The 20,886-nt window shown below is 38.3% G+C and overlaps 2 protein-coding genes across 2 annotated transcripts; one reads left to right on the top strand and one right to left on the bottom strand.

Annotated features, from left to right (window-relative positions):
* Positions 1 to 313: 313 nt before the first annotated feature.
* Positions 314 to 9,402, bottom strand: LOC110917698 (bidirectional sugar transporter SWEET5). The gene is made up of 6 exons (XM_022162157.2): positions 9,363 to 9,402; positions 9,187 to 9,223; positions 1,045 to 1,261; positions 802 to 963; positions 594 to 713; positions 314 to 520 (listed from the first exon to the last, which is right to left on the bottom strand). The coding sequence occupies exons 1-6, from the start codon at positions 9,400 to 9,402 to the stop codon at positions 389 to 391; spliced, it is 708 nt and encodes a 235-aa protein (XP_022017849.1). The 3' UTR covers positions 314 to 388.
* Positions 9,403 to 12,724: 3,322 nt separating this feature from the next.
* LOC110919016 (protein FAR1-RELATED SEQUENCE 5-like) lies at positions 12,725 to 13,636 on the top strand. The gene is made up of 2 exons (XM_022163297.1): positions 12,725 to 13,512; positions 13,606 to 13,636. The coding sequence occupies exons 1-2, from the start codon at positions 12,725 to 12,727 to the stop codon at positions 13,634 to 13,636; spliced, it is 819 nt and encodes a 272-aa protein (XP_022018989.1).
* Positions 13,637 to 20,886: the final 7,250 nt, after the last annotated feature.

Below are 20,886 nucleotides of genomic sequence, written 5' to 3'. Positions count from 1 at the left end.
GTTCAACACTTAATCTTGCCAAACGGCCTCATACATAACCGCCTAGTCCATTGTCTCATTAAGTAATCAATGCACTAGTACATGTGTTATTTACAAATTACAAGTTCTTTTATTTCCGATATAATCAACCTCTTTTACCCTTTTGAAACATGACCCAAGATAATAACACATGATGAATTACACAAACTATATAAACCCTTGATAGAAAAAATGTGTTGTTTTATTTCCGATTTACTCAACCTCTTTTGCCCTTTTAAAACATGACCTCTCAATAGTTTTTAAAGAACCCCTTCAACTCTATGTAGGGGCACATAAACAACATATTTAGATTCATAAATCAGTAAACACCTACGGTTATCACCGAAAAAAATACGCCCTGGATCGATGCTTAAGCCTTGGACGTTGACGACATTTGAACCTCAAAATTTTCATCGTCATCATCCCACCTCGTGGTCCAGTAGTAGTTTGCATACAATATGAGTTGAACTATTGCTGATAATGATCCTAGACCATTTGGAACCTATTTAAAACATGAAAAATGTCATAAAACAAGTTTAGTGTAAATAAAAATCGACACAAAAAGATTAAGTTACCAAGATGTAGGGATCTAACGGCATGAGAGCGTAAACACACCATACAATGCTGTTGACAAAGCTGGCAAGTGACAAACTAAATGGCATGTATTTGACACTTCTTGTCTTGATCACCATTCTCTGTTTCAAAGAGTAAAAAAAAAACATTTATCTATCTAGCATGATTCCTTGACATACAATTTTGGGTCGGGTCAACAGTTGCGCTTACCATGACAGTCAACGGAGCTGCATACATGAGTATGTTAAAGAAGATGGCGACCATCCCAACGACCATAGATCTATCCTTGTAGGTGTCAAAGCACATTAATGTGACTACAACTAGGAGAGCTACGAAAATGGCTTCAATAAAGAGAATGATTAGGATCTTTTTCTGCATTTTTATAAGTTTAGTTTAGATATAAGTGATTAAAAGTAAGCGTATAAGATATGTAGTGGATGATCGTGAGCGTACTCGACCACCCCAAGTAGAATATGTGAAGAAGATTGTGATGAAGACGATTTCAATGACGAGTCCAGCACCATTGATCGTGACGACCAAAAGACTGTCTGGATGGACGATAGGAAGACCGTAGAACATCCACACTGCGCAATTTAGAATCGTGGCGACGTATGGATCGGGCTTGAAAGCTTGAACTGATTTTGCTTTCATAATCTTAGAAAATGTTGGCCTGTAATATTTTGATTTCAAATCACACCAAATTTATAGTAATTAAAACTTTGTTCACATTGAAGTGGATCAGCTGGTTATGGGCTGTTGTTGGGTCTTTTATTTGGGTCAGTTCAATAAAGGGCTTTTTAGTCCAGGTCATGTTTAAGTAGGTCAAGTCTGCATAGGTTGATAAAGTCTATGCACGTGTGTTTATTGTTTTTATTTAGTACGGTAGTGCGTCCTGTTTCCTAGTTTGTAGGCAGTAGTTGAGTCATGGAGTCAGTTGTTATTTCGTTTCTTTGGCTGTAAGGGTATATATAGCCCCTTTTCGTTTGGTTTAATATTATCAGAAAATTGTGTGAGATACTTGATATCATCTTGTTATTTACAAGTGGTATCAGAGCACAAATCTGGGAGAGTATTGTGAGAGAAAGAAAATAGCATCATGGGAGATGAACATGCTACTTTCCAAGTGCCTAGTGTTCCAAGATTCGATGGCGACTACGGTCATTGGTGTATGGTGATGGAGACGCTCCTACGGTCCAAAGAATTCTGGGATGTGATTGAGCTAGGGTTTCAGGAGCCTCAAGCCGGAGAGCAACTAACGCCCACACAGAGAACAAACCTAGAAAGGATGAAGCTCAAAGATTTGAAGGCCAAAAATTATCTCTATCAGACCATAGACAAGCAGGTTCTGAAGACCAAGTGTTGAAGGCTGAGTATGAATCATTAGGTGGAAGAGGACGTGATCGAGGCAGATCTCCACGAGGACGAGGAAGAGGTCGTGGACGAGGTCGAGGTGAGTTTGACAAGTCCACTATGGAGTGTTATCGATGCCACAAATTGGGGCATTTTGCGTATGAATGCTCTCACGGAGATAAAACCGTTAACTATGCTGAATTTGACGAGGGGGAAGATCTTCTTCTCATGGCTCATGTTGATGTGTCCAAGGAGCCTAAGAGTGGGTACTGGTTTCTGGACTCAGCCTGCTCGAATCACATGACTGGGTCCAAGGAATGGTTTGTCAATCTAGATGAAAGCTTCACACATACTGTCAAGTTGGGTAATGACACGAGGTTGCATGTTAAGGGAATAGGAGATGTACTGGAAGTGGAAGGCACCATTCAGGTTGTGACCCGGGTGTATTTTGTTCCTGATCTCACCTCAAGCCTGCTGAGTTTGGGGCAATTACAGGAGAAGGATTTGACTGTTTTCATCAAGAAAGGTGAATGTAAGATTTTTCACCCTCAAAGAGGCACAATAATCACCTCTAAAATGACCAGAAATAGAATTTTTTTGGTAAAAGCAATTGCTAGGCCTGCTGCTGATAGCAATTGTCTAAAGGTGACTGAGGAGAGAAATGGGCAGATCTGGCATAGGAGGTTCGGTCATGTAAGTAACAAGTCTATTCGGACAATGCAATTCAGAAGGATGGTGAAGGGACTTCCTTCGGTAGCAGAACAAAGCAAGGAATATGAAGTTTGTAACATGGGAAAACAACAAAGGGAGGCCATTCCAAAGCAAAGCATATGGAGAGCAACAAAGAAGTTGGAGTTGTTGCATACAGACTTATGTGGCCCTATTGAACCAGCCTCTCAAAGTGGAAAAAGGTATGTAATGGTCATAATTGATGATTTTTCTAGAAAGGGATGGGTATTTTTCTTATTACACAAGAGTGAGGCCTTGGATACTTTCAAACGTGGTTGAAAATGAAGGTGGAGTCACCATCAAAGGCCTAAGAAGTGACAGGGGTGGAGAGTTCACCTCTAAAGAATTTTACAACTTTTGTGAAGGGAATGGTATCAAAAGACAACTAACCACCGCCTACACTCCACAACAAAATGGTGTGGCAGAAAGGCGTAACAAAACTCTAATGAATATGGCTAGATGTCTTTTAATTGAAAAGAACATGCGCAAGTGGTTCTGGGCCGAAGCAACTTCATGGGCATGCCACATTTTGAATCGTTGTGTGACAACAACACTAGCGGACAAGGTACCAGAGGAGGTCTAGTCTGAACGTAAACCCAGTGTAGACTATTTCAAGGTCTTTGGATGCATTGGGTATGTCCACATTCCAGCTCAACCCACGTCCAAGTTAGATCATCAAAGTCACAAGTGCATTTTTGTGGGAACAAGTAATGAATCAAAGGCATACCGCATGTATGATCCTGTCAAATGGAAGGTTATTATTAGTAAAGATGTTACGTTTCTGGAAAGTGAAAAATGGGAATGGAAGAAGACTGATTTTGGCTCAACAGAGTTGTTAATTCCTGATAGTGAAGCAATGCAAGAAAGTGACACAATAGTTGACCAACCACGAGAAGAAGTTGTTAACCAAGATCAAGGTGGTGACGGTATGCATCAACAACAAACCCCTCAAGCGAATGGAGAAGGGAATGAAGAAGGGCTCTCTCACTTGGAAGTAGGGACGATATCTCGAAGAACTAGGTCTGCTCCAGTTTGGATGGATGATTACCAGACTGGGGAAGGATTATCAGACGAAGAAGGAACTGAATTTGTGATGTTTAGTTCATTTGGAGATCCTACCAGTTTTGAAGAGGCGATTAAGGAAGACAAGTGGAAGAAGGCAATGGAGTGTGAGATAGACTCCATAGAACGAAATCAGACCTGGGAATTGGTTAAAGCACCGAATGGAGTAAAGCCGATTGGGGTTAAATGGGTATACAAAACTAAATTGAATGAAAGAGGACAGGTAGATAAGTATAAAGCAAGGCTAGTGGTAAAGGGTTATGCGCAGAGAAAAGGGGTCGATTATGAAGAGGTGTTCGCTCCAGTTGCACTATACGTACTTTGTTGGCATTGGCAGCACAAAAAAGTTGGGTAGTCTACCAACTTGATGTCAAAAGTGCATTTCTTCATGGTGAGCTTAAGGAAAATGTATTTGTTACTCAACTACAAGGTTTCGAAAAGAAGGGAGATAAAGAATAGGTGTATAAGTTAAAACGAGCTCTTTATGGCTTAAAACAAGCTCCAAGAGCTTGGTTCAAGAGAATAGAGAGCTACTTTCTGAAAGAGGGATTTAAAAGAAGCAACTTTGATCATACTCTATTTATCAAGAAGGTGTGGAACAAGATAGTGATAGTGAGTCTTTATGTAGATGATCTAATATATATGGGGAATGATCAGATGTTATGCGAAGGTTTTAAGAAGTCAATGATGCAGGAGTTTGAAATGACTGACTTGGGAAGGATGAAATATTTTTTGGGAGTGGAAATCACACAATATAAAGGAGGAATAGGGATGTGTCAGAAGAAGTATGCTAAAGAGATTTTGGAAAGATTGGGAATGTAATGCTGTAAACAATCCAATTGTACCAGGTGTGATGGTGACAAAAGCTGGGAAAGGAGCCAAAGTGAATGACACAGAATATAAAAGACTTGTAGGCAGTCTTATGTACTTGACTGTGACAAGACCTGATTTAATGTATGGGGTCAGCTTTATTTCAAGATTCATGTCAGAACCAAAGGAAGAACACATGCAACTAGCCAAACGGATATTGAGGTATGTGAAAGGGACATATACTTTTGGACTTTTATATGAGAGAAACATTACAAAGGAGCTGCAAGTCTTTACAGATAATGATTATGCAAGGGATACCGAAGACAGAATGTGCACTTCAGGTTATGTTTGTATTCTTAGCAATGCAGCTATATGTTGGAGCTCACGAAAACAAGAGATTGTTACTCTTTCTTCTACTGAAGCGGAGTACGTGGCAGCGGCTAAGTGTGCATGTCACAGCGTTTGGCTTAAGGGTTTGATGGAAGAGTTGTTTGGTATGTCAGTTGGTGCTGTGGAGATACAATGTGACAACAGTTCTTCGATAAAGCTGTCAAAGAATCCAGTCATGCATCGTCAAACTAAACACATCGAGGTACGCTTTCATTATCTTCGAGATCAGGTGAATCGAGGCAATTTGGAGCTGGTGTATTGTTCTACAAAGGATCAAGTAGCTGATGTAATGACAAAACCTGTGAAGCTTGAAGTGTTTGAGCGCATGAGGAGTCTGATGGGTGTTCGTGACATAGAAGGTGTAAACTGAAGAAAGTCCATCCTCAGTTTAGGGAAGGATATGAAGTGGATCAGCTGGTTATGGGCTGTTGTTGGGTCTTTTATTTGGGTCAGGTCAATAAAGGGCTTTTTAGTCCAGGTCATGTTTAAGTAGGTCAAGTCTGCATAGGTTGATAAAGTCTATGCACGTGTGTTCATTGTTTTTATTTAGTACGGAGTAGTGCGTCCTGTTTCCTAGTTTGTAGGCAGTAGTTGAGTCATGGAATTATGGAGTCAGTTGTTATTTCGTTTCTTTGGCTGTATATATAGCCCCTTTTTGTTTGGTTTAATATTATCAGAAAAATGTGTAAGATACTTGATATCATCTTGTTATTTACACACATGCATTATAAATTGATGAAAAGCAAATAGGAAGAGGGGCTTTTGGACTTGGTGGCTTCTATTTAATATATAAGGGGGCAAATGTAGTTACAGAAATATAAAGTTAATTTATTTGCAGCTTAAAAATTATTAAGTGCATCTTGACTAACAATAAAATAATAAGGGTCTTTCGGTAACTTTGTGCTGAGCTATATTAAGACGTCTAACTGGTTAAGATGTAGCCTCCAAATCAAAATGTTTTTAAAACTTACTCATTAAAAGACTTTATGAACTATTAAAAATGTCTTTTTTAAGAGAACAAACACACTCTACCCCTCTCTCTGACCGATTCAAAAGTAACATCTTAATAGAATTATTATAAGGATACCAAACATCCCTAACTTTTATGCTCTAATGAAGAATTGACTATTTTTTTTTTATCACAACAAAATGTTGAAATGGTATTGAAACAACTTAAATGAAAGTAACAAAAGAAGTTGGTTATCATATAGAAGTAATACTAGTATTGGCAAACGAAGTAAAATTTATAAGTGTTATCGGTCATAGTTTAAATAATTAAAATCTATTTAATTTAGTTTTATTATAACGTCCCAATGAATGCTAAACTTTTATATAGAAATGTTGATAAAAACAAACTTATCACAGTGATGTGTTCAAACTTATATAAAATGTTGTGTTTGAAGTATAAAAGAAACATAAAATTATACTTTAAAGAGTAAACTGCCATTTTGGTCCCTGTGGTTTGGCCAGTTTTGCCACTTTAGTCCAAATCTCAAACTTATTACATCTGTGTCCCTGTGGTTTGCATTTTGTTGCCATTTTAGTCCAAAATCCAAAAACCCTATTTTTTTGACTGTTGCAACCTCTTATTTTGTCCTGTAGTGCAGGGGCATTTTGGTCATTTAATTTTTCATTTAACATTTTCTTAATTCAAAAATTAATATATATATATATATATATATATATATATATATATAATCAGCTCTCTCTTTCTCTCTCTCTCTCTCTTATTAAAACCCAACCCAGATCAAATACCCCATATCCCAATTACATCAAAACCCTAAATAGTTGCTCCCAACTCCGCCACTGTTGTTCTGCCACCGCCGCCGCCGGTGGTGGTGGTGATGATGACGACGTCGTTTTGTTGGTGGGTGGTGACAGCAGTACCATTTTCTTGCTCATTTTTGTTTCTTTGTTGCACTGTGTGTGTGACAGTGTGAGTGTGTGTGCGATCCTCTAGGTTGGTCAGTGATTTTGGTATACTGATGGAGGTGGTGGTCGCCGGAGGTGGTGGAGTGGGGTGGTGTTTGATGGTTGATGATGATGGTTTCTGGGGACGGTGGTGGTAGATGGGGGCGGTAACGAAATCAGGGAGGAGAGAGAGGAGAGAGAGAGAGTAATCGGAGGAGAGAGATGGGCACGACAGCGGCGTCAGACGAAGGTGCCGTCTCCGACAACGCCAAGAACGGCGGCGGTGGTGGTGGTGCTTGGCGGCGAGAGGGGGGTGGTGGTGGTGGCAGGTGGTGGTGCTTGGCGAGATGGTGATGAGGGTACTGGGTTTGAAGATAAAGAGTGTTATTGTTCAGAAATCGAATCAGATTCAAGTTACATTAGGTAATTTATCTTGTGTTTTTGGATTGGTTTTTGTTACTTGAATCTAGTGGTTACTTGAATCTGAATCTCTGGGTTTTGATGATGTTCACAAATACAATGGATGTTCAGAAATCGGATTTGTAATCGTTTGTTGATTTTTGTAATTTTTCTGGGTTTTGTTTAATAGTGTTCATATGTGTGAGAAAGTAATAAATTTGCTGGGTTTTGATGATGACTCGATTAGCAATGGATTCAACAAGCAAATTGTTCAGAAATCATTTGTTGATTTTTGTAATTTTTCTGGGTTTTGATAATGATGTTTGAAGATGAACCATGTCTGGGTTTTGATGATGTTCTTGAAGATGATGATTTTCTGGGTTCTTTATTTTCTTGAAGATGTTCTTGATTTTCTGGATTTTCTTGGTTTTGATGATGATGTTTGATAATGTTTTGAAGATGATGTTATTAATTATTGAAATGTTATAATAAATTAATATGGACCAAAATGCCCCTGCACTAAAGGACAAAATAACCAGTTTTCAACAGTCAAAATGGAGGGTTTTTGGATTTTGGACTAAAATGGCAACAAAATGCAAACCACAGAGACCCAGATGTAATAAGTTTGAGATTTGGACTAAAGTGGCAAAACTGGCTAGGGACCAAAATGGCAGTTTACTCTACTTTAAATAAAAAACATTATTCAGAACTTGATAATTTCTTAGTGGAGACCTAGTTTTTAGCAAGGCGTTAAGAAAACAAAAAGTTTGTAGCCCGTTTAACAACTATCTCGATGTAAATTCATAATACGAAAAATACGACTAATGTATCATATTTACTTATAATACATCCGACAATTATTTTATTATTTAAATACTCCTAAACAATAATACATCATTAACTTATATAATTTCAAGAGTAAGCTTTTAGGGTGAAGCGAGTGGTTAAACAGGTGAAAGTGGCAAACTTTAAAATGGACCAATCAGACTGTGCCATGTCAGCAAGTGTGAAGAGTTTAAAATTTGGTGAAAAGTGTTGGCAGTGGTGTAGACACTTGAAAGTGGCAAACTTTTTTTATTCTTTTTTTTATTGTTTTATCTTTAAACACCCCTTCACCACCACCACCACCACCACCACCACCGGTTCCACCACCACCACCACCCTCAAAATCAACCCACCCTTATCACCTCCACAACCACCGGTTCCACCTCCATCACCACTCGCCACCACCACCCCCTGTTCACCACCACCGGTTCCCCACCTCCTGTTCACCACCACCACCTCCTGTTCATCACCACCGGTTCCACCACCTCCTGTTCACCACCGCCGTAGCAACACCACCACCGCCACCGGAAACCACCGCCACCAGTCGCCGTAGCACGGAAAAACATGCTCCAATCATTATTGCCCCCCTCTCTCTCTTCTTTGGTCACTCGGCAAAGGTATACCGAGTTGTTTGGTTTGCCAAGCGGCAAAGGTGGCCGGCGGCGGTGTTGCCGCGCGGCAAACACCTTTGCCGAATGGTTTCCCGCACCACTCCCTTCACCCTTATAATTTTGTATTTTGCATATTAGTAGGCGTTGGAAAATGTTTCACTAACGCCATGATTAATATAATTGTTTTTACCTGACATATTTTAATTTGACCTATTTTTATCTGACTAGTTCTTGAGTTTATCAGTGCATGAGCTACAGAGACGTTTTAAAAAGAAAACAATACAATGTTTTTATTTGAAAACAACAAAAATAAAACATAGAAAACAAGTAAAGCTTTAGTAGTAAACCACTTATAGCCTAGCGGTATCAAGGTGTATAAGAAATGTTTAGCTGTTGAGAGTTCTAATCTCATGGTAGACAAATATGTAGATTTAAGAGTAGGATTAGTGAGTGTATGAGTTAGTCGTTAAAAAAAGTAAAGCTTTAATAAAAGAGATTAAGAAATTACCAGGGGGAGAGAAAGAGAATAAGCGAAATGATGTTTCCTGCATACACAAAACACGAACAAGTTAGACAAAAGCTACATGAATTCATCTGTTTATTTTTTTTACCACATACTTGTAAAAAACTATGCACCAACAAAATCAAATGTTTCAAAAAACAAAAATAATCGTCCGAACAAACCGAGTATTCCAACGAGGGTTCTCAGAGTATCGATATCCATTTTTCGTCTTTCAAGCAACAATCAAGATAGAAAACACAAATAACTAGATCTAAATTCTAAAACATCTTCAAATGATCAAAGTGGAAACAAGAAATGATTTAGTGGATAATATATATGGAATGAAATTTAGTGGGAAATCAAGTTGAATAGAGAAGGAAGAATCAAGGGTGAGTTAAGATTGTACATTTATACTAATTTTTGATCTGTCATGTTTTCCGTACAGTCCAGTTTTTCACTCTATGTGTGAATATTATTCACAGATTAATATTTGCAATGATTCATGCATTGCCATTCACATTTTTAACTCTTTTTAGTTTTGGTCAACACCAAATTTGTACTTGCTGACACAAGTATTATAGGGTCCATTTTTTGTGTTTATGTATATTTTTTTGGTAGTTTAAATCTCTATAGATATATTCTCAAACTTGAGGCACACGTTAATTAGTTACCCTTTTTCAAAAATATTTTTTCTATAAATTAAAATTAAAATTGATGATATTTAAACACCAAGTTAACTTATCTAAGTATCATTTGAAGTTATAAAACACAACTGATGTTGGACCGATTTGTATTATCAAGATTTGATGATGAAAATACACTAGTATTGTTTGTTAATCAAGGTATATTACTATTTCCCACTAAGATTTAGGGGTTGTTTGTTTACCTCTTAATGAGGCTCTTAATGGTTCAGACCTCTTATTAGTTCAGCGCTTAATGGTTCAGATAAGACTGTTTGTTTTACGAGCAGATGTCTGAATGGTTCAGAAATTTGCCTCTGAATGGTTAAGATCTATACAGAGTCTGAATGGTTAACACCTCTAATCTGAATTGGTCAGACATTTGCCTCTGAACGGCTAAGCATTATACAGGCTCTTAATGATTCAGACCTTTTACTGGTTCAGCATTTAGGGGTTGTTTGGTAGCCTCTGAATAGTCATTAAGAGGCTACCTCTTAATGGAACCATTAAAAATTTTACCAATGAGAAGGTATAAGAATGTGACTTGTGATGATTTACCATTCAAAGGTTACCTCTTAACCATTCAGACTTGAGGTTACCTCTTATTCATTCAGAGGTTTTAAACCATTAAAAGGCAACATCTGAATGGTCATTAAGATCATTAAGAGGCTACCAAGCAGCTCCTTAAGACCATAGGTAATGGTTAATGCCCACTAAGGGGTATTTTTCACCACATCATCATCATAATGCCCTTTTAAAAAAGGTGTAATGGTTAATGCCCATTTCATTTATTACTTTCCATTATTTTTCTTCTCTTTGGGCATTATTATAGAAATGCCCCTCACTCTTCATGCCCCTATAATGCCCATGAGTAATGGTGTAAGGGCATTATCAAAATCTTTCATGCCCTTATAAAGCCCCATTACATATGATCTAATGGTTCAGACCTCTTACTAATTTAGCACTTAACCATTTAAAGGTTCTAATGAAATTTACCTTTCAAAAAAAAAAAATTAAATGTTGTCAAATAGCCCCTTAATCATTTTAAAAGGTGACGAGTGATAACTGATCACATGTATTATACAATTAAATATATGTCTATCATCAACTGTTTGGAGCATCTAGCTTGGATTTAATTGATCTTATACACAACTTTATCAAACAAAGTTTGCAGGTTTGCTAGTAAATTTCTAAAATGCAATTGTGTTTTCACTTCAAATAAATTGGGCATCATCAAATGTTTGGAGCAGCTAGCATCATCAACTTTATCAAACAGAGTTTGCATGTTTATGTCAATTTGTAACACAATAAATTGGGCATGTTAAAAACACAATAGGCTGAACATTTTATTGTGTTTTATTTCCACTGTGTTTTATAACGCAATGAAAAACACATTTTTTATGTTTTTATTCCATTGCGTTTTAGAAAGAACACTTTATTTTGTGTTTTTTGTCCATTGAGTTTTACAAAGAACACTTTCTTTTGTGTTTTTGGGCCATTACGTTTTAGAAATAACACTTTCTTTTGTGTTTTTAGTTTATTACGCTTTATAAAAAAATACTTTCTTTTGTGTTTTTGCCCATTGCATTTTAGAGAAAAGTCATTTTGTTGTGTTTTGTCTCCATTGCGTTTTACGCATCTGGGTTTTCGAATTTTCTTTTTCAAAAGTATAGCAATATTATAGTCATTTTAAAGATGAAATTTATGGTGCAATTTTTATAAAAAAATAATGTCGTATGTATAAGTTATTAACATTTTAAAAACATAGAGAAATTGAGGGAGAGAGAAATACTAGAATACCCTTAAACAAACTCACACGCATCTTTTTTTTTTTGTTCAATTCTACCAATTTAATGTTAGCCATTTATTAATGGATATGACTCCTTCCTAACATTCCTACAGAAAAAAATCTTCCTAGTAGATCCTGATCCGGTATGTAAAATTTAATCATGTATTATCAACATACACTTTTTTTTAATAAACCAGCTTTAGTCGTTAATGTAAAGAATAACTTTCAACTCTTGTACATGTTGACGGTTTGTTAATTAGGGAAAAGATCAAATAAGAAGTTTATTTTGGCTAGGAAGTATAGGAAGCAATCTTAGCCGTTCATCTTCTTTTTTAAAATTTTGGACGCGTGGGCTTTTTCGTCTTTTTACATTATCATATCTTCGTTCTAATTCGATTATAGATTCTGTTACCTCTCTTCTTAGTTCATCACTTTCATAACAGAATTGAAGATTCTATAACCCTAAATCGCAATCGATCGCCAATTCACCTTTTTTCAAGCAATAATCTTGTTTCGTTCGTCAATTCGATAACCTCAACGTCTTCTTCGATAACCTCAATGTCTTCTTCAGACTCTGTTGGTAAGTTTAGCTTTAATTTTGAGTAAATTTTTGTTATTTTTTCCGAAATTCATTGTTTTACGTTTTATAATTCGTCTTTCTGTTATTAATATTTGATTTTTCATAAGTTTAATTGTTATTGTTGTATAATTTAACATAATTTGTTCGTTTTGTTTCTTCATCATTTTATTGCGTTTTAGTGAAGAGTTGCGTTTTATCCATACAAACTTTTAAATTTAAAATTGATGTAATATAAAGCAATAACTGTCATTGTTGTTTCAATTTTAGAGTTTTGTTCGTTTCATACATTGTTTTGTTTGTTCATCATTTGGATGCGTTTTACTGAACGTATTGCGTTTTATAAATATTAGTTCATATACAAACTTTAAAGGTTTGTATTTTTAAATTTTTATTAACATATTTTTAGATTTAATACTAAAAACATTATTATATAAGAGGTATTGCGTTTTATAGTTATTTGTTAATTGTTTCAGATCACATTTCCAAGTGGGAGGAATGTGTATGCTTAAACAGTGGAAGAAAGTTTTTCAAACTAAAGTCAGTGGATCCATTACACCTGCTGTTGGAATGTATTTTAAATCATTTGATGATGCTTTTGCGTTTTATCAGAGATATGCACTTGCTGCAGGTTTTTCTGCAAGAAAAAATACCTCTTGGAAAAATGTTGGTGGTTTAGTCAAAATAAAATATATTGTCTGCTCAAAAGAAGGATTTCATGTTAGCAAAGAAATAGATTCTGGTTCAGTTGATGAGAATAGTAAAAAGATTGTTAGACGTAATAGAGGTTTAAAAAGAGTTGGATGCAATGCTCATGTGAAATTAATATTAGAGAACAATAATATGTTTAAAATCTACTACTTTGAAGAACAATATAATCATATCTTTGTTGAAGATGAAGATATTCATTTCTTGCCGGCTGCCAGAAGTATTGATTATGTTAAAGAGAGTTTTATATCTGGATTGTCTGCAATCAATATTGGACCTGTTAAAGCATTCAATATTATGAAAACAATGTATGGTGGTTTTGGTGAAATTGGTACTAGTAAAGTTGATTGTAAGAACTATAGAAGGGATTTGAATCTTTACATAGGAGAGTATGCTGCAGAAATGGTAGTTAGGCGTCTTATTAGGAAGAAAGAATGTTGTCCTGGTTTCACATGTGATTATGTTATTGGTGAAGATAGAAGATTGAAAGGACTTTTCTGGGCTGATGAGCAATCAAAAACAAATTATACAGTGTTTGGTGACATAGTTGGTTTTGATGCTACTTATAAATCAAACAAGTAAGTTTTTTTCATTTATTGCATTATATATTCTATTGCGTTATACATCCTGTTCTATTTTTCCTAATGCTTTATTAATTTGTTTTTATGTAGATATGATTTGGCATCTTCAATTGCAGTTTGATTCGGATTTCCAAATCTTTTGTGTAGAATTCTGAACAGTGCGGATGTCTGATTTGTGTAACAAGCAGGTGGTATACCTATTTCATTCATCCGTCTCAACACATTATCATTGCAGTTTTGAAGAACAGAAGCAAGGAAATGGTATCTTATTTTTTTTTCCATCAAGGAATTGTGTCACACCCTGGCTTTTGCGGAAGCGTGGGTTTATTTGGTGTGACTTCTTAATACCATAGCAATTATCATAATAATGCTATATGAAAATAAAACCATGATGTTCATCCATTCATCAAGTTTTCAAAAGTAAAACACAACAACATTGTTTTTAAAAGTCGACACCTAAAACCGAATACAACCATGACATAAAGAAAACATGTTCAACGACATAATGAAAGACATGAATTAAAAACACAGTTTAAGACTTGTGACCCGTCCAGGCAAAGGTCACACTTCCTAAACTCGGATGACATCATTAATCCTACGCAGCTTGACGTGATGCATACCGTGCCAGATCCACTAATTCCCTGAAATACATGTAATTTGAAAAATCAACAAAAAGTTGAGCGAGTTCATGTAAAAGTGAGTATGAATAAACCTTTAAAGTATGTATAAAAGTCCCTGGTATGTAGCAATAAGGAAAAAGTGATCACCAATGGGTTGCAAAGCCACTGGTATGTGTGAGAAAGTGCAGGGAAACTCAAACCTAGCAAATTTGTTACCGGGCTTCGGCTGTAAGACACAGTCACCTCTATGGGCCTCCCCGGCCTCATGGGTGTGGGCTCGCTACACCCAAATAGATCTATCACTCTTGTGTCCCTCGGTCCTACAACGATTAATGGCCTCAAGTGTTGTACCCACCCCTCACATGATCTAGTAGTATAAACCCTCCCTACGCTAACCATACCATGTAAGTATATGTTTGTAATAATTGTCGCATGTATTTCACCCCCGAAGTATAAAACTGAAAACAGTGAAGAGAAAAGGGGGACATGAACTCACAGAAGTGCGTATCCAGAAACGCCAAACTCCAACTCAATCTGCTGCGTGACGACCTACACGTACTAATGCCTATTAGACGGATGGCCGTGCCTTGTCTTAGGGTTTAACGTTCTTGGGAAATAGTTAGACAACTATTTCGTATTTACACTTCTTAATTATTTTATAAGTATATTTCCTTCCCAAGGATGGGGGTAATAATACATATATGCTTTATAATTCCGAAAATATATTTTTAAGTCTCACTTGAAAAATATATTTTAATCACTTGTCTAAAATGTTTTAAATTCCAAAATATATATATTTTTCCCAAAAATATTAAATTTTACTTCATAAGTTTCTCCAAAATAATATTCTACCAAAATATACGTATAAGAGTATTTTTCAGAAATACTACCTAAGTTGCGATTTAGCGTTTTCGCGTTGTAACAATACTTGTGTAACTTAAATATTTATTTTGTGAGAGCGTTGGTATTATTTTGGAGTCGTAATTTCACAGTATTTTCAAGTTATATTATTTTTTACCCTAAAATAATATATCTAGTGCACACAATAAACAAACAATCACACAAGCGTTTTAGTATAAAATATATATTCTAAATATATATTTAACAAATTTTATTTACGAAAATCCACCTCCGGTACTTGGTATTTTTGTAATAAATCATGGCGAAGTTTATTTTAGAAAAATAATGTTAAAAATATATTTGTAATCATTTGTTATAAAAATATTTCTAAGTGTGGTAATTCTAGAAAAATTTCGCTAGAGTTTCCTCTGTAAATGGAGGTGTCCATGCTTGTAGCATATCATTTTCTTTTGCAAAAACAATCAAACAATTTAACAATCAACAATAAATAATCTTTAATCACCAATCTTGACAAAAATAAGCCTAAATCATAAACTCATGAACTTGAAAGTTTGTAAAAATATGTAGTAAGTTACTAACACGCTTAGTAGGATTCTGAATGGCCAATGTATCTGGGATTTAACTTTCCACGCTTTCCAAAGCGTTTCACACCCTTCCAGGGTGAAACCTTCAATAATACCATATCTCCTACCTCAAATTCTAGAGGTTTCCTTCTTCGATCCGCATAACACTTTTGTCGATCGCGAGCCGCCTTGATGCGTTCTCGGATCTGTGCAATCTTGTCTGTGGTTTTCTGGACCACTTCCGGACCAACTAATTATCTATCACCTGCGTCAGCCCAACAGATCGGTGATCGACATTTGCGTCCATAAAGAGCTTCGAACGATGCGGCTTGAATACTTGCGTGATAACTGTTGTTGTATGAAAATTCGACCAATGGTAGGTGAGTATCCCAACTTCCACCTAAATCCATTACGCAAGCTCTCAGCATATCTTCTAAGGTCTGAATTGTTCGTTCGCTCTGTCCATCCGTTTGCGGGTGAAAAGCTGTACTCAGATTCAACTGAGATTCAAATGCTTCCTGAAAGGATTGCCAAATCCTTGAAACAAACCTTCCGTCTCTATCAGAGATGATCGAGAGAGACACTCCATGACGTGCAACGATCTCTCTCATGTATATCTCAGCTAATTTGCTCGTGTTATCTTTTTCTCTGATTGGCAAGAAATGCGCAGATTTCATCAACCGGTCTACTATTACCCAAATAGTATCGTGACCTTTGGGCGTTCTTGTCAGTTTCGTTATGAAATCCATTGAAATCTGTTCCCATTTCCATTTGGGTATTTCAAGTTGCTGCAGTAGACCTGAAGGCTTCTGGTATTCGGCTTTCACTTTGACGCAAGTTAAACACTTGCTAACGTAAACTGCAACATCGCCTTTCATCCTTGGCCACCAGTAGAAATCCTTAAGGTCTTGGTACATCTTATCCGTTCCAGAATGAATTAAGTACCGCGATTTGTGAGCTTCATCGAAAATGACCTTTCTCAAACCACCAAACAGAGGAACCCAAATCCTTTTCATGAAGCATAAAGTTCCTTCCTCGTTTGGTACCAACTGCTTCTCCATCCCATGGAGATATTCGTCCTCAATATTCCTTTCCTTGAGAGCTTCTTTCTGCGCGGCACGAATGCGCAATGAGAGATATGTCTGGACAATCATTTCCAAAGCCCTAACCCTTATGGGCTTGATCCTTTCCTTCCGACATTGAGCATCGGCGACCACATTCGCCTTCCCTGGGTGATACTTGATCTCACAGTCGTAGTCGTTCAACATTTCCACCCAGCGCCTTTGTCTCATGTTGAGCTCCTTTTGGTCGAATATGTGTTGCGGACTCTTATGATCAGTGAAGATTGTACATCGCGTACCATACAAATAATGTCGCCAAATTTTCAACGCAAATACCACCGCGCCTAATTCCAAGTCGTGCGTGGTATAGTTCTTCTCATGAACCTTCAACTGGCGTAACGCGTAAGCTATAACTTTCTGTCGCTGCATCAACACGCAACCCAAACCTTGACGCGAGGCATCACAATATACCACGAAATCATCCGTTCCTTCGGGTAGCGACAAGATCGGTGCATTACAAAGCTTGTCCTTCAATAACTGGAACGCTTCTTCTTGTTTGATTCCCCAATCAAACTTCTTGTCTTTCTGGGTAAGGGAAGTCAAAGGTTGAGCGATTTTTGAGAAATCCTCAATGAACCTTCGATAATAACCAGCCAAACCTAAGAATTGTCGAATCTCGGTTGGCGTCTTTGGAGTCTCCCAATTCTTTATCGCTTTGATCTTTGTTGGATCCACGTGGATTCCATCTCCATTAACCACATGTCCAAGGAATTGGACTTCACGTAACCAAAACTCGCACTTCGAGAACTTGGCATACAACTTTTCCCTTTTAAGTAGCTCCAAAATGGCTCTTAAATGCTGTTCGTGCTCGTCCTTCATCTTTGAGTAGATCAAGATATCGTCGATGAACACAATCACGAACATGTCGAGGTACGGTTTACAAACCCTGTTCGTCAAATCCATAAAAACAGCTGGCGCGTTTGTCAACCCAAACGGCATCACCAGAAACTCGTAATGTCCATATCGAGTTCTAAAAGCAGTCTTGGGAATACTTTCCTCTTGAATTCTCAACTGATGATAACCTGATCGCAAATCGATCTTTGAGTAGTAACTTGAACCTTGAAGTTGATCAAATAGGTCATCAATTCTCGGCAGAGGATATCTATTCTTGATTGTCAACTTGTTCAGTTCTCGGTAGTCGATACACATACGAAAACTACCATCTTTCTTCTTAACAAACAAAACTGGAGCTCCCCAAGGTGAGAAGCTTGGTCTGATGAATCCCTTGTCTAACAACTCTTGAAGTTGCGTCGACAACTCCTGCATCTCCGAAGGCGCAAGTCGGTAGGGTGCCTTAGCCACAGGCGCGACGCCTGGAACTAAGTCAATGTGGAACTCGACTTGTCTCTACGGCGGTAATCCTGGCAAGTCTTCTGGAAAGACCTCAGGATATTCCTTTACCCATGGGATATCTTCGATCTTCGGCTCAGCAGCTTCTTTATCCACGATGTGTGCTAAGATTGCAACACATCCCTTCTGTAAACACTTTCGAGCTTTCAGACAGCTGATGATTCTTAGAGGCGTATCGCGCTTCTCTCCGTGAACCACGATCGTTTCTCCGTCTTCTATTGGGATGCGAAGGTCTTTTCGTGACAAACAATCTCAGCTTTGTTGCTTGACAACCAATCCATTCCTACTACCACGTCGAAGCTTCCCAGCTCGACTGGTAGTAGATCCAAAGTGAACTCGCGTTCTCCCAGCTCAATTACACATCCTCTAACGACTTCATTCGCTTCAACTAGCTTTCCATTAGCCAGTTCAATTGAGTACGAAACATCTAACTTACTAGCAGTTAACCCAAGCATATTCTTAAATTCTAACGATACAAAGCTATAGTCGGCACCAGTATCAAACAGAACAGATGCAAAGCGTTGATTTATAGGGAACGTACCAGTGACAACGTTGGGATCCTGGCGCGCTTCCCTTGCTCCAATGTTAAACACTCTTCCACGGGCTTGATGCAGCTTTGGGCATTCTTTCTTAAAGTGCCCAACTTCTCCACAATTAAAACATCCGGGTCCTCGACCATTTCCATTTCCGTTTCCAGCTTGAGTGTTGTTTTGGTTGAGATTACCATTCCCAGCTTGATTCGCAACGTTTCCACGGTTTCCATTTCCGTCGTTTCCTCCTTGGTGGCGGTTTCCATTACCATTCCCATAACCTCGATTATCAGTACGCCTAGCACCAGTTCCGGCCCAACACGTATCCTTCGTGTGGCCGTTCCTTCCACATGATTCACACTTCCTCAATCTGCATTGGCCAGTATGATGGCGCTGGCACGTATTACACTTGGGCAGAGTACCCATGTAACCCTTTCCTTTGTTCTCAACACCGGTTGCAGCTCTGGCCGGTGTGCTTGATTCACCCTTCTTGTTCACATTTCTTGTACCTTGCTTGAAGTTCGAAAATTTCCTTTTATTTTCACCAGACGACTCCATATGAGTCTCTTTCTTCTTCTGCTCAGTAACTGAAATCTTGTTCAATCGAATAGCTTCCTCGGTAAGAGCCACACTGAGATCAATGGCTTCTGTGATTGTCGCAGGCTTGGACGTGGTAACCATACTCATGATCTGAGGTGCCAATCCCCAGATAAAGCGCTCAATACGTTTGAACTCTGGTATGACCATGTACGGCACTACATGGGACAAATTGTGAAATCTCTGAACATACTCCGAAATCTTGGGACCTTCCATTTTTAGGTGCCAGAACTCAGTCTCTAGCTTCTGAATTTCAGCACGTGAGCAGTACTTCCTTCTCATGAGCTCCTTCAGCTCATTCCATGATAACGCATAAGCAGCAGCTTCACCCAGAGTTTGCACTTGCAAATTCCACCAAGATAGGGCTCCATCCAAAAACAGCCCTGAGATGTAGGTCACTTGTTGCTCGGGAGCACACTTGCTCATTCTAAGGACAGATTCAGTCTTCTCAGCCCATCTAACAAACGCAACAGCACCTCCTGTGCCGTCGAAATTCACGGGCTTGCAATCAAGAAATTGCTTGTAAGTGCACCCATTGGGTGGATTGTTATTGCCGTGATTGTGCGAGATATTTCCACTCGTTTCCGCATGAGAAGCAGCGTATTGCGCGATAGCTGCAGCAATGATCCCTTGGAGTTCTGCCTCATTAGTGGGCATGCGTGGGTCACGTCTTGGAGGCATCTTCTAAAAGATGTTTCACGTTGGTCAGGTCATAGTAGGTAAATAGTATGCGTATGTAATAACATTCATCAAGCACATAACATCACATGTTATAGAATATAAACAATCAATCCAACATCACATATAATGAGAATACTGTGATTGCGCTATCATAAAATCAAGACCTCAATACAATGTTTACAAGTTTTATAACTGTATCGTACATCAAAAGTGACTAAGGGCCACATCGCCCTTATCTGAACTATCTAGTCATCTACAACAACCAAAACTAAACATCAAAAGTCATGACATCAAAATGCGGTCTTCAAAAAGCTGTATAGTCGGCACAATCCCGGTCTTCTCACCAAAAGTCTACCTGCGTCGAACCAAAATGCCTCTGCTGATGGCGGAGGAGGAGGAGGAAAACGAGAGAAAAGCAAGCGACGCATATGTAACCAGTCCTCCTCTAAAGCACGACAGACGCGCAACAAATATGCTATCTGCTGCTCGGATGTCAAGAAACGGACGTCTGAATCAGGGGAAAGTGGACGAGGAGTGTGCGGTGCTGCAAAGGGGGTCTGACAATGGCAAGGTGGTCGTGGAGCTCTCTCCAACTCCTGTATACGACGTGTCAATGCCTCCTGCTGTATCATCAAGGATGTAAATATGTCCACCGTAGAGTACCCAACATGGTACGGGTGATACAGATCCGACAATGGCATGATAGGGGGCGTAGTCCATAAAAATGGCTCACTCGATGGCATGAAAGATGGTGCAGTAGGTGGTGCAACATGAGGAAACTGAGATGTGAATGGAAAAGGTGATGACAACATGGGTGGTACAAAAGCTGGTGCATCATCATGAACAGGGTCATGCTCTAGTGCAGGATCAGGAGCAACTACAGGCTCTGGGGCCATGGCAGGCTCCAGGTCAACAAGATCCATATCAAAATCAGCTGGGATGCCGAACAAAGGGTCAATAGGAGCTACGGGCGCCTCTAAGGGCTGATCCAAGTGAATAAACTCGATCTCCTGGTCAGGATCGAAATCAGGGGGAAAGACTGGATCCA

The sequence above is a fragment of the Helianthus annuus genome, chromosome 16 (assembly GCF_002127325.2).
Source record: "Helianthus annuus cultivar XRQ/B chromosome 16, HanXRQr2.0-SUNRISE, whole genome shotgun sequence".
Classification (NCBI taxonomy): Eukaryota; Viridiplantae; Streptophyta; class Magnoliopsida; order Asterales; family Asteraceae; genus Helianthus; species Helianthus annuus.
Note: the sequence above shows the minus strand (reverse complement) of the source record. Positions and strands in the feature narration are given on the sequence as shown.